General features: G+C 45.1%; 1 protein-coding gene and 1 long non-coding RNA gene across 5 annotated transcripts in view; one reads left to right on the forward strand and one right to left on the reverse strand.

Moving 5' to 3' along the window:
- LOC132010086 (uncharacterized) overlaps window positions 1-7155 on the reverse strand; it is a 44928-nt gene extending 37773 nt beyond the window's left edge. Inside the window, exon 1 of the long non-coding RNA XR_009402149.1 lies at window positions 6788-7155. This is a non-coding gene — a long non-coding RNA (uncharacterized LOC132010086). The remainder of the gene's footprint in view (window positions 1-6787) is intronic.
- Window positions 7156-7542: 387 nt separating this feature from the next.
- TNIK (TRAF2 and NCK interacting kinase) overlaps window positions 7543-14461 on the forward strand; it is a 378721-nt gene continuing 371802 nt past the window's right edge. For all 4 annotated transcript variants that reach the window (XM_059391550.1, XM_059391551.1, XM_059391552.1 and 1 more), the window contains exon 1: window positions 7543-7991. In XM_059391550.1, coding sequence (XP_059247533.1) covers window positions 7935-7991 — 57 coding nt within the window. In that variant the 5' untranslated portion in view covers window positions 7543-7934. The remainder of the gene's footprint in view (window positions 7992-14461) is intronic.

The following is a 14461-nucleotide window of genomic DNA, read 5'->3' on the forward strand; positions in this document are numbered from 1 at the left end:
AAATTTATCATCGTTCATGGTTTCTGTGGGTCAGGGATTTGCAAGCAGCTTGAATGAACTGTTGTAGCTCAGGGCCTCTCAGGAAATGGTGGTCAGAGCCAGCTGAAACTGAAGTCGTCTGAGGGCTCGGTTGGGCTGGAACATCCATCTCAAGACAGCTCACTCCAAAGCTTAAGTTGCATACACTGTCCACAGAATGTGGTGACTGGCACCCCTACAGCAGTGGCTGTCGACTGGGGATGATCTTGCCTGCCAGGGGACATCTAGCAATGTCTGGACATATTTTGGGCTGTCATAACTGGGAAGGCAGTTAGTGGGTAGGAATGCTGTTAACCATCCTATACTGTCCAGGGTAGCCCCCTACAATAAGAGTTATCAGACCCAAAGTGTCAATAGTGTTGACGTGAAGAACCCTGGTGTTTGAGCTGTGAACCAAGAGAACAAAGCAAAAGCTGAAATGCCTCTTATTACCCAGCTTTGGTAGTCTTCTGTATTCTGTGTTAGAGAGCCCTACACAAGGGTGTAAATACCAGGAGGTGAGGCTTGTTGGAAGCCATCTTGGAGAACGGTTACCACAGGCGCAAAGCTGTTCCTGGCCTTTTCCTATTCTCTTTGGTTCCTTTTCTTTTTTCAATTTTCAAAGAGGAAAATAATTTTTATAACCCCCACCAGACTTCTCTTCACTTCCCTTAAGTCAGTGTTGAAAGATATGTCTGTGCCCACGGCAATCATTAGGGCAAGGAATAGAAAATTATATGATGATTTTAGACCAGTTAATACTGTCTCCCTCTGGTACTAAGGAGAGCTCATATTCTTTTTTTTTTCTTTTAAAGATTTATTTATTTATTTGACAGACAGAGATCACAAAAAGGCAGAGAGAGAGAGAGAGAGAGAGAGAGAGCAGGCTCCCCGCTGAGCAGAAAGCTGATGCGGGGCTTGATCCCAGGACCCCAAGATCACGACCCAAGCCTAAGGCAGAGACTCAATCCATTGAGCCACCCAGCAGCCCCGAGCTCATATTCTTTAAATACATGGAGGGTAAATTCTCAAACTCGGAGTTTTGCTAGTGAGGAAGAAAGAGAATGATTTTGTATGAGTCATACATAGGGTTTGCTGTCTTTGCTTCCCATTATCCTTTGCATGATATATTTTGCTTTTGGATTCACTTTTCTCTTTGGTGAAATACATTTTCCAATAATAATTTAAGAAATAACCAACTAGGGTGCCTGGGTGGCTCAGTCAGTTGAGCATCTGCCTTCTGCTCAAGTTGTAATCCCAGGGTCCTGGGATCGATCGAGTCCAGCACTGGGCTTCCTGCTCAGTGAGGAGCCTGCTTCTCCCCCTCTCTCTGCCTGCCGCTCTGCCTACTTGTAGTCTTTCTCTCTCTGTCAAATAAATAAATAAAATCTAAAAAAAAAAACCAAAAAAACCCCAACCATTTAAATCCCTCAGTCTCTGAAAATATGTGATTATTTTGTACTTTCTCAAATGCTAATTTAGTTGGGTAAAGACTTCTACATTAGAATACTTTGTCCCATTATCCCATATGTTAGAATGATTTGTCTCAGCATCCATTGTTGGTGATGAAAAATAGGTGAGCTGGTTAGAATTTCCTTATCCTTGATGTTCTGAAATTCTATCATGATGTGTTCAAGTGTGGTATTTTTTTACTTATGTACTGAATGGGAGCTTTTAGCCTGAAGATAAATTTTCTTTTCTTTTCTTTTTTTAAAGAATTTATTTATTTGGGCCCCTGGGTGGCTCAGTGCGTTAAGCCGCTGCCTTCATGATCTCAGGGTCCTGGGATAGAGTCTCACATCAAGCTCTCTGCTCAGCAGGGGGCCTGCTTCCCTTCCTCTCTCTCTGCCTACCTCTCCGCCTACTTGAGATCTCTCTCTGTCAAATAAATAAATAAAATCTTAAAAAAAAAAAAAGAATTTATTTATTTTTTGAGGGGGGGGGAGGGAGAACACATCAGAAGAGTGAGAGGGAGAAGCAGCCTCCCCGCAGAGCAGAGAGCCCAACGCAGGACTCAGTTCCAGGACCCTGCAACCATGACCTGAGCTGAAGGGAGATGCTAAACTGACTAAGCCGCCCGGGTGCCCTGAAGATACATTTTCTATTATCTCTTTGAGTATTCTCTTCTACCCATTCTGTAGATGGCTATCAGATGAATGTTGGAACTTTGATTTATTCTCCATATTACTTAAATTTTTGCTCGTTGCTTTATCTATCCTTTCTTCTGCAATTTGGGATAAAACTGGACCCAATCTTCTAGATTACTAATTCACCCTTCAGTTCAGCTTGAATCAGCATAGCATGGTGATTAAAAGCCTGAGTTCAAATCCTGGTTCAGCCATTTATTACAGTGTTGCTTTGAGTAAGTTAATTAAACTTTCAAGTCTTCAGTTTACTCATATGTAAAATGAGTATGCTAATATTATTGCCTACTTTAGAAGATTATAAAGATTAAATATGTTATGCATGAATGCTTAGAGGAGTATCTGCAGCATAGTATCACTTACTATTGTTCAATCTATACATTCATTTGATTTGATTTGATTTGAAGATTTTTTTATTTATTAGAGAGAGAGCATGCACATGGGTGGGGGGAGGGGCAGAGGGAGATGGAGAAGGAGACTCCCCATGGAACAAGAAGCCCATCATGAGACTCAATCCCAGGACCCCCAGATCACGATCTGAGCCAAAAGCAGAGGCTCAACTGACTGAGCCGCCCAGGTGCCCATATATATTCATTTAAAAAATTTCAATAAATATATTCATTATTCATCTAACTGGGTTTTTTTCATAATAGCTTGGTTGTTTTATGAATGTAAGATCCTGTATTATTTTTTCAAGGATAAAAAAATATTTATGTTATAAAACTTCTTTTTGCTCTATGAACAATAACTTTGGGATTCAGTCTGTTTGTTGATTGCAGTGCGTTCCTCTCTTTCATAGTAATAGCTTTTTAGGAACAGTTGGTGGGTTGTTTGAAAAATCTCATTTGCCTATCTTTGGTGCCAACTCAAAGACTTTATTTATTTGTTTATTTACTGGAGATAGATAGATAGAGAGAGAGAGACCTTGAAAATGATAGGGGTGGTCAGATGCTTAACCACCTGAGCCACCCAGGAATCCTTGTGGTGCTCATTCTAATTCTGGGTGTTTGCTTTGCTGACTGTGGTGGGAAGGGGAGAAGTACACAATATCCTGCGTGGCAAGGGATGCGGGTAGTTTACCTTCTGTGGGCATGTGTGTGCACGCACGTGTGTGTGTCTGTGTATGTGGTCTCCTTTCTCCTCACCACTGGTCAGCAGTCCCTTGGGATGATACCCTCTCTCCTTGACCCAGGCACCCCTACTTACAAAGAGCATCTGTCTGGGTTGGGGGTGGACATGTCCACCTGCTGATTCTCATTATCCTGCTTGATTTTTGTTATATACTTTGTCATCATCAAACATAATCTTAGTTATGGATGATTTATTTACAATTTGATTATTTCCCTCCATGAAAGCAAATCTCCAGGGCCTAGTATGGGGTCTTGCATAGAGTAAATGATTTATGTCTTTATAGAATGAATGGGTTAATAGCATTCTTTAGTTGCTTGCTATGATGAAAGTGCCTCTCTTTGTAGCTATTGCCTCTTACCTTGAAGCCTCCCCAGCTCTTGCCCTGGTCCTACCCTGTACAGTTTTGGTTTACAGATCTACTGGCAATCAAATCCTATCTCCTTTATGTAATCCAGGAAGACCTCTGAATTGCTGGACCACTGATGCTCCCTTTTTTGTCTTCCATAACTCTAATTTTTAAAAATCTATTTCCTGTTATATCTAGGGATTTGTGGGGATAGAAGACATACAGAGTGTGCTTTTAGAAGCTCGACAAACTGTGTTACTGATTTCCAGTGCTTATTTTAGTTGAAGCATGGATATGATATTAAATTACATTGAATCTAATAGAGGGACCCTAACCCCCTTTGGTATTTGCTCTCTCTCTTTTTAAAAAAGATGTTATTTATTTATTTGACAGACATAGATCGTAAGTAGGCAGAAAGGCAGGCAGAGAGAGAGAGAGAGAGAGAGATACACAGGCTCCCAGCTGAGCAGAGAGCTTGAGCAGGGCTCTATCCCAGGACTCTGAGACCACGACCTGAGCTGAAGGCAGTGGCCTAACACATTGAGTCACCCGGGCGCCCTGGTATTCTCTTTTATAAATTTTTTTTAAAATATAAAAATATTTCAAATATGCAGAAAGATACAGAGAACAATATAATAAATACTAACTAGTAATCATCCAGATTTCACAATTCCAACCATTTAGTAATATTTGCTTAAGATCTTTCTTTTTTTTACTAAATTAGATACCATTGTTGGAGCCTCCTCCGTACCTTCTCATTCCATTCCTCTTCCAGCCTTCTCACTATCCTGAAGTTGATTGTGTCCCTCCTGCCTGTGTCCATGCTTTCTATTCATGTTTATAACCATATCTATGTTTTATAAACATATATTATATGTTTATAGGCATAAACATAATATTGTACTGTTTTACGGGATTTCAAATTGCAAATAAATGACACAAATTCTTTTAATACTTCAGATTACCCCAAGAGAAAAATCTCACTTTGTTCAAATTTTGAGTGCCTTTTCTGGCATTGCTAATTTTTTTTTAATTTTTTATTATTTTTTTATTTTTTTAAAAGATTTTATTTATTTATTTGTCAGAGAGAGAGCGAGCGAGAATAGGCAGACAGAGTGGCAGGCAGAGTCAGAGGGAGAAGCAGGCTCCCCGCAGAGCAAGGAGCCAGATGTGGAACTGGATCCCAGGACGCTGGGATCATGACCTGAGCCGAAGGCAGCTGCTTAACCAACTGAGCCACCCAGGCGTCCCCTAATTTTTCTTTTAAGAAAGGAATAGCAGGCTTCAGGCTAGAAGCCTGGAGCAGGCAGCCATAAGCAGAATTAAATAATATTGCTTTATTTCCCATTATATTTATTTTGATGGTTCCTTCTATTTTTTAGCAAGTGTTGGTACCTTTCCAGTTACAGTAGTGATTTCTTTATTTGTATATTTATTTGAGAGAAAGGGTACATCCATGCCAGTGGATGCGGAGGGGGCAAAAAGACAAAAGGAGAGGGAGAGAAAATCTTGAGTAGGCTCTACACCCAGCGCTGAGCTCATTGTGGGGTTCATCTCATTGCTCTCAGATCATGACCTGAACCGAAATCAAGAGTCAGATGCCCCCAAACGACTGAGCCACCCAGGCACCCCTGTTTCCTTTTAAATTAAATGAGAAAAAAAGAAAAGAGTTGCTTGAAAGAAAAGAAAAATATCAAGTAGATAATAGTATGGGAGGTACACAGACATGACAAAAAATTAGAGGAGTTTGTATTGAAATGGCTGAAATTTGATACACACTTGACCTCAAGGATAACGTTCAAGTTCCTTAATGAGACAGGAGAAGCTGACCTTTGCTTCCTTTCTCAGTCTAGTTACCACTATTACCTCACCTCCAGCACAAACAGCTTGGAGTTTGCTCCTTCCGTTCCTAGCTGAAGGGGCCCTGACTATGGTAATCTCTCCTTTTATGGTATTTCCTGCACCCATCACCAACCCCCACCTCCATTTGACTCTGCTCATCCAGTCAGCCTCTATTGAAGCCCTCCCCCACTTAGTACCCATTACTGTACTGAACATACAGTCTTCCAATTCTAAATCCAAGGGTAGAATTTAGTTCCAGTACCATAGCATCATCCTGGCCTGAGCAGCTGCTCAAGATGGGAAGAAAGGATGTGTCAGATAAAACCTGTCATATAAGATGAAGATTGTCCTTGGAAAAAAAATATTTATCTCATTTCTCATATGTTTGAAGTTTTAAAACTAGTTATGTTCATAGATCTAACTACCTGATCTTAATGATTTCTTTCAACACTGAGAGAATACATTACTTTGTCATCTAGATTAAGGGTAAAAAGGGAAAAATAAGGACCATGATGGGAAATGACAGGTTTTTTATGTCATTTCAACATCACTCGGTGGCTTCTTGCTCCTTACTTAAGCTGGATGATTTCATTAGAAAATGAGAGATCAAATCGAGCATTCTGAACAGAACGCATTTAAACATTTGACATTTTAAGGGCAAAAGCTCCTAAATAACTGTGTGGCCATTGAGATGTTGGAACAATTTTCCAGTTTCATGTTCCCCAGTGCATATAAATAGTTCAATAATACTAACAACAACAATAAAACACAGCGCATAGCGAATGCTGTTTAAAAGTGTTCCATGTCTGCAGTCATGATGAATTAACTGCACTGACTTCCGTTCATTCATTCAAAAGTCTTATTTTGAAACCGATATTCACACCACAGGATTCCAAAGCCCTCGCTGCACTTGGCCAGATGTAAATTGTCATATTAACAGAGGTGCAGACAATGCTTTCAAAACTACTGCTGTATTTGGGGAAAAGTTGAATTTTAGCATTTCTCCCTATGTATTTCTCGTGGCCAAAAGAGAGGGGAAGGGCTGTGCGGGGGGCTGGGGGAAGTGACTTCATACTTTTGATTACGGAATGTCACGTTTGCCACTGTAAACGTTCAGCCTTTAAGAGAGAAAGCGGGTGGAGGGAGATCGCTCTCACGCCCTGCGTTTTGTATGTTACATCTTACCCACCAGCCAAACTTTCTCCATCAGTCTGAGTCGGTCAGCGGCGGAAGTGCTGCCTGAAAGGGAAACGCAGGGTCGGGAGGCGGCGTGTGCTGCCTTACCCGGTGTTGCCGTGGGAGTTACCTGAAGCACTCAAGCTCTTGCACCCAGAGAAAAAGCTTCTCGTTTCAATGCGGTCGTTTCCGTGGGGAATTGCAGTACGGGCAGGTCCTGGGTGTGGCGATGCCAACCGGGAACTCAGATCTCCGTCTTCCCGCTTCTGGCAAACCTTCCCAGCCCCCGACCGGCAAGCGACCCGCCCGCGACACCCGCCTTCCGGGATCCCGGGGGTCGCTGGCGGACGGACCCCGCCGCCGAAGCAAACCTCTGGAGTGCAGAGTGCGCTTCTCCCCCATTCGTTCCACGCCTGGAGGCGGATCCCCTTCCCTGCACATAAATCCTTATATGCACCGGTTGCACCAGCCCGTCTTACTCCAGCCCCACAAATAATTAATGGGGGAGGGAGGCCCGTCGCTCTTTTTCCCCCCTCTGAATTTGTTCAGCGCTAGAGCAGCGAAACCTTCCGAAAAACCCCCTGATGCGATTGAGAGCCATTGTGCTGCAGTGCACGAATTGGACACACAAAAATAAAGCCCCTTTGCCCCTACGATAAGCGGGCCAGGGTTCAGGAACAGCTTTTCACATCCAACCAGATTAGCCTGCAAAAGCCTGGGCGGAAAGGGTGCGTGCCCCTCCCCCACCCAGGCTGGTGCAGAGGGACCGGGTCAGGAAGCGCGGCCTCTCCCCAGTTGGAGACCACGCCTCCTCCGCCTCCCCCCCCACCGTCTTTACTCCTCCCAGGAAGCGGTGATAGACAGTTCTGTGTGGTTCTCCACCCCCACTCCTACCCCCCTCCCAGCAGAGTGGAGGAGTTGATGTGTCTCATTATAACAGCCAATGCAGCCGCCATCCACGCACAAGCAAAGAAGCATGTCCCATTTAAATACACCCACGCAGCCCCAGCGCCCTTAGCAGAGCAGGGCGCGCAGCCCACACGCACCGCGGCTCCGGGCTTGGAGATCCGCGCAGGTTGGGCTCCCGGACCCGGCGGACCGAAGAAGAGCGGAGGATAGGGATCCGGTGCTGTGGGGCCGGGGTGGGCGGGGGAGGCGGGCCCCGGGCCTCTGGCGCGACACCCGCATGAGGACGCGAGTGAAATAGACCAAGGTGGAATTTCCAAGGGAGAAGCTTCAGGGTGGTTTTGGACCATTTCTCACGCGAAGATATAGACATGGCGAGCGACTCCCCGGCTCGCAGCCTGGATGAAATCGATCTCTCGGCTCTGAGGGTGAGCAGAACACGTTTTCTGATTTCTTTCCAGTGGTTTGGGTCGGGGTTGATGGGCTCGGGGGGTAAACTGGGGCCGGCATCGGTGGGCAGAGGCGAATGCGACGTGGAGGGAACCTGGCTTCTCGTTCTGATTCGGGGTCTGCTGAGGTGCTCTTGGCTAAGCCTCCACGCAGGGGCTGTGCGGTACGTGTCCTCCTTCGGTTGTGGCCAAGGCTCCCCCGAGAACCAGTGGAGCTAATGCCAGTCTCGTCCTAGACCGGTGTAATAGCCGTAAAAATGAAATGCAATGCTCGTGGTGTGTGTGTGTGTGTGTGTGTGTGTGTGTGAGCGCGCGCGTGGTATGCACACACGCCCCGGACGGTCACCTCGTGCCAAGGCGCGAGACCCCACCGTCCCTTTTTGCAAAAAGAATAACGGCAGCGTGAATAAAGGCACTGGCCACTCACTTTTTCCAGCTACCTGCAGGATGACATTGTGAGCCCGACTGTCCCCACGAAGCCGAAGCTGCCGCTCCAAGGGGACAGCTATTGCAATGCTGGTCTTGTAGATGGCAACTGCCTCCTCTACCCCCTTTCCGCCTTCCGCGCCGCGACTCCCTCTCAGCACTCTCTTCTGTGCCAGTCTGCCACTCACCTTTATTTATGGTTTAACTTAGCCCTGCCTGTGCGTTCCTACTTGGTGCCTCTGACATTTCAGTTTTATGGCTGAACTTAAGCAGGTGAAAGGAGGTGTTCTCAGATTTTCCCCAGTCAGACCGGAACTCCCGTGAGTGTGTGTGTGTGTGTGTGTGTGTGTGTGTGTGTGTTCGTGTTCGCTCTGTGTCTGTGGTCAGTCCTTTGTAGAGAGCATCTACTTCCCTCCAGCCCCGCGGGTTTGCGTTTACCTTCAGGTGAATTGCCTCAGACGCCTTTTCATTGTATTGACTAAGACATCACTGCTATAGAATCCATTTTGCTGTTGTTTTGAGATCAGAATCCCAGGAATCCCAGTGTAGCCTCGACGACTCCCCACCCCCACCCTCGACTCCCAGCACACTCTTTCGGGGAAGGGGGCAGAGCTTTCTTGCCATTTTAATTAGATGCTGCCTGCCGAAAAGGGGGTGAGGGGTGGAGAAGGCGGCAGCAGCGTTGTGAGGGGGGGCGCTGAGAAGAATTGGATGCCAATTTAAGGATGGCTTCTTCCTCTCCTGAGCCAAGAATAAAATTTAAAAAAAAAAAAAAAAACAACCACATAGATACTTGAAGCATGGGGGGCTGTTGAGACCGAATCGATGGTGTCTGTCCATATAGACACCCAGGATGGGTGAAGCTGGGAAGTTCACACGCCCTCCTGAGGCATACATTGTTAGACCGGTGCTAAATCTTGGGATAATAGACCTGAATCTTCATTACTTCTCCTGACACTGCCTCATTCTCCACGGTTATTTTAAAGAGCTACCTTTATAGTCAAAGTGGTACTTTTTCTTTAGTCTCATTAATCCTCTCTCCCTACACAGCTCCTTTTTAACTTCCCCCTCCTCTTTTTTATCCAAGAGGTGAGGTTTCTGCAAGGCAGTCCAGGGGTTGAGAAGGAACACAGATGCCATTTGAAATGGCTTTTTGATCGTTGGGCAGCAAAAGCTCATTCATGTGATATTACAGTAAGCTGTCTATTTCCCTGGCGCAGAAATGCCACATTCAGAACCCACTGCCCCCTGGGCAGCTGGGCGTGGGGGTTGGTGACAGGGTGGGTGCTTTGGCTAAGACTGTGGTTTCCTGCTTTACAGACTGTGTGTGTTCATCTGCCCTACTTTCTGCGCTGGGAGTTGCTGCCAGCGGGTTAATCAGGTGGATGGATGGCCCAGACTACAGGGTAGAGGAGAGTGGCAAAGCCCAGTAGGGAGTGGGATGGGGGGGTAGGGGGAAAGAGTCTGAACAATGCACAAGGCTTGTGGTTTTCCTGAGCTAGAATCTCGTCATTGCTCCTCTAATGGAAAGCGCTCCGATTTTTTATTTGGGCTTGGTCAGAGGTGTCCCTTGTGGGCTTTTTCCTGGGGAAGGTATCCTGAGATATGGAGCACAGAGCCTGCAGGCTCGTGAGCAACCACGAGTGCTCACCGGCCTGCCTGGAGTGTGATTCACACACAGGAGGCCTGTGCTCCAGAGATCTGTATTTTGAAAAGATATCTTTGCAGGCTTCACTGAAATCGCTCTTTGTGGCCTGGGCTTAGTGCTTTGCCTCTGTATTTCTGCCTGCAGGAGGTGTGTAAAGAGGGAGGGCCAAGGCCGGCTCTGGAGATGGGAACTGCTGGCTGGAAGACTTAAATGCAGATGTAGTGACAAATGCCTCCTGGACATTGGGGGGGTATGGCCAGTCTTGTAGGGGGTGAGGTGTGTAGGTTGGCCCTTGAGTCCACAGGCCATCTAGGTGATCTCCACAAACCAGAGGGCAGATAATGTCTGTCTTCCCAAATTAGGAGAGGTGGGTTTATCTAGATGAGAGGTCTCATTTGTTCGTAACCCCTCAGAAAAGCCTGCCTGCTGAGAACCTGGCAGGGAAAGCCTGACCCCTGAAATGCAGCCAAGGTCAGTGGCATCTAGGAGAATTTGCTGCAGCCTTAACCAGTCCCTTGCTGTTTCCGTGGTTCTTTAATGTACACAATCAATGCTCTTTTTGTAAACCCTGAGCTCAGTGCATTAAAAGCAGATCCTGTCTGGGGAGGCCTTTATCCTTCTCACTTTGGGGGCTTATTGTTCTCAGCCAGTGATCCCAGACTGGACCCAGTCTAAATTTTCCCCAAATAGCCAACAATGCATAATTTAAACCAGAGCAACCGGTGACAGCACTGATCATTTAAATTATGCAAGATTTGGATGGTTTTAGAAAGTAAGATAAAACAGCATCCTCTTCGGTTAGCAAAGAGATGATCTGAATCCATTTTTATTATTCCCAATTTTTAGAGCTCTGGAGATAAACTAAGTGTTGGAGGAAGAGGATGACTTCATAGACTCCGAGCTCAAAGAGAATTGGAGAACCCTTAGCCACTCCTTTCATTTAATACTAAGCTGAAGCCAGAGAGGTGTAGTTGTTGTCCAAGGTCACACAGCTCTGTCTGCCCTGGGGTGGGGGTGAGAGAGGTAAAAAGGGTGGTTTGGGGAGAAAAATCTAGGTTTCCTGACTTCTCACTCAGGGCTCTTTTCTCTAAGGCACACTGTCTGTGGCTGAATCAGAAATCAATAATACATTTTCTGCCTGAGCACCAAAAAATGGTAGAGAGGAATTATTTCACCAGAGTCATGGAATTGTATTTATCGAGACTAGAGAAACTGCTTCATGCAGGTAAGCTCCTAACACATAAAACTGTGGAGCAGTAAGGTACCTTTGGAATTCATCTTGTTCCAGCCTCCCCCACCCCAATTCTTCCCCTGCTGGCAAATGACGGTCTGAATCATCTAGGACAGATGGTTGTCCTGCATAGTACTCTCTCTCAGTTACCCATCTCTAGCTGAATTGGTCCCATGGGGTCAGTCTGGACATGACATTATTCAGATGTCTGTGCATGTGAGGTTTATAGAGCCTATGGATGTTTTGCATAATCTATGTGGATACTCATATATAGTGTTATGGTTATAAACTACCCGTGTGGGTGTATGAAATGTGTGTATACAGACATAGGCTACGGAAAACAATCTACTCATTCAAACTCAAGGCTTGAGTCATTCTCCCTTCAAGACATCACAGTATTAAAAGAAATGAAATTTGCCACCGGTTTGCTTTATTACATATGAGGTGAGATCAGCCCAGAAAGCTTTTTGGGGATTGGCATATATCTGAGTCTGAGCACCTTGGCTCTCCTTAATTTGGCCCACGGAGGCAGGCATTCAAGGCCAAGATTGGCTGCTGCTGACTTCATGCTCTAAGTTTCTGCCAGGACTCGCACTCACTTTTCTGTGTGAACAGAATTAGATGACCTCCGCTTGTCTTTCCCCTGCCCCTCACTGCCTTCTAGGCCCAGCTATTTCTTTGTCCCTTAAGACCTAGATTTAAGAACTGACCTCATCTGGAAGACTTGCACACATCTTTCCTGCCACACTTTCTGTCCTGGTGTTATAAATGGTGTGGGGATTATTTTCTGCCTACTTAATGAACTCTGGCCTCATGAGGCCGGAGGTTAGGTCTTGCTCGTCTTGGAGTGTGTAATTGCAGTTAGTTGCATAAGCAGATAAATGCACAAATTAGTGAGTAAGTGAATGGCGTGGACTGAGCACTGGGCTCTGTGTCCGTGTCATAGTAGTTCCATGACTCCGGGTAAGTCCTGTAACCATAATTCATTTAAAAATGGGAATGATCTCAACCGCTTGCTTTCTCATATGCTGGCTTCAACAATCAAAGTGTTTACGGCAATGCTGTGAAAACCGTAAAGCACTACACAAATATACTATTCCATGATTAAATTGAATTTTATGGGAATCTTGATTCTACCATTTGATGCCAGTGATTCCACTTAATTGAAAATGATCCTGAGAAAAAGATATCAGAAGGTCTGGCATCTTTCTAATAGCACCTTTTTTCTTTTTATGTGTCAAGATGACCTTGTATGTTTCTTTGTGGGCCTGGGTTGACCTTTGCCCCAGGGTCAGCATTCATTAATTTTTTTTTTAAAGATTTTATTTTTAAGTAATCTCTACACCCAACATGGAGCTGAAACTCACAACCCCGAGATCAAGAGTCGCATGCTCTAATGACTGAGCCAGCCAGGCGCCTCTAGTGTATTTCTAAACCGGTGTCAGGTATCAGCATTATTCATTAAAACTTTCTTCTTTTTTTCTTCTCTTTCTCTCTCTCTCTTTTTAAACTTTTCCCCCTCTTTATGGATTATCATAATTTAAGTAAAACAACATTTATTATGCCTGTGCCTTTTCAAAGTTTGTGTTTTGGGGAGGAGAGTGGGCACCTGAAATGATAGAATATTTGTCTTGTATTTAAAGCCTTCGGGTCAGAGGTCTCACGGGGTTAAGAAATCTTAAAACATTAATACCTTATCCCAGAGCACTTAATTAAATTTGGTCTTAAATGAGAATTTAGTGAAGTTGCAAGAACTCTAAGATGACAGTATCTTAAAGTAATATCAGAGTCTTTTTAAAATTAGGTACATTTTTTGTTTTTTCGAGATATAAAACAGGTGTTTTCTCTGCCATGACATTGCCTCATAATGAAATAGTGTGTAGTGGTAGTTATCAGAACATCAGAGAAATGTGCATAATCATTTTCAGTGTCCATTACTAACTGGAGTAATCTTGGTACAAAAGCGAATATAAGTCATTATTTGCTGTTTGAGTAACTGTCTGCTTAGGAGGTCATAGAATATTTTCTTGACTAAAGAATACCCAGCCTTTTTCCTTCACGAAAATAGCACACTGCCTGCCACCTTACCTGTAAGGCTCTTTAAATCTCGTCATTTTGAGTCTTCTTGCTGTGTCTCTGTGTGTCTGCCCTGGTATTCGTCTTCCACGCCCTTCTTGTCCGTTCCCATTCCTTCCTTCAGGGGGTACGGTTTGAATGTCCACCTGGCTTTGAGCTACTGTGATTGGATCATGGCTGCCACGCCCAGCTGAGTACCCCCGGTCTCTGAGTCTGTGATTCTGAGGGAATTTGGGATAACTTAGGGTTATCCAAATGCTTTTGTGTCAAATTGGTTCTTCCATATCTGTGGGGGAAGTAGCTGCCTTAGAACAGGGCCTGAACTAGCAGTGTGCTGAGAATTCCAAGAAAATCTGGGTGATATTTTTTGAATGAAATGTTATTCTGCTCATATAAATATAAGGTTCCTAGAGGAGAGAGAGGGAGGACTTAAATAGAAAATGTTGGATGAATTCCGCTTGTAATTTCTTTCATTCTGGTTGGAAGCTTATTTCCCTCTAGAGAAAGATGATTCGCTCTCTGCTTTTTACACACCCAGGCTGTTCTCCAGTTGTCTCTAGGGGTGCCTGGAAATTCTTGAAACACATTTGATTTCACCCCAATCTTTCATGACCTTCCTTACTGTCTCTTGCCTGAGGCCTTTTGCTCCATTCCTCTCTACAAGCACTTCAGGGATGGTCCCCTGGGCAGCAGCCGTGACAAGACTTGCTTCCCGAAGCGTCTGCCACCAGCCTTCTCCCGACTAGATTTTCTGTACCAGTCCCTGCAGCCACATTGCTCTTCAGGCGGCGCATTTTCAGTTCCGGGATTTCTTATTCACGGCCTTCCCTGACTCCTCACCGTCTACAGACCCACGCCTGAGCTCTTCAGCACAAGGGTCAGGCCAGCTCTAATTCCGCTGGGCTTCCCGCCATGCGCTGCGGTTCTGACTACCAATCCTTACTCCTGCCACAGAGAACAACTTCCTGCTCCCCATGGATGCTCTTTAGCCGGTGCCCTTTTCTGTACCTACTAGCTTAACACTAAGCATTCAACTGCCACCTTTCCCACAAAATTGTCCCTGATTTC

The sequence above is a fragment of the Mustela nigripes genome, chromosome 2, assembly GCF_022355385.1.
Source record: "Mustela nigripes isolate SB6536 chromosome 2, MUSNIG.SB6536, whole genome shotgun sequence".
Classification (NCBI taxonomy): Eukaryota; Metazoa; Chordata; class Mammalia; order Carnivora; family Mustelidae; genus Mustela; species Mustela nigripes.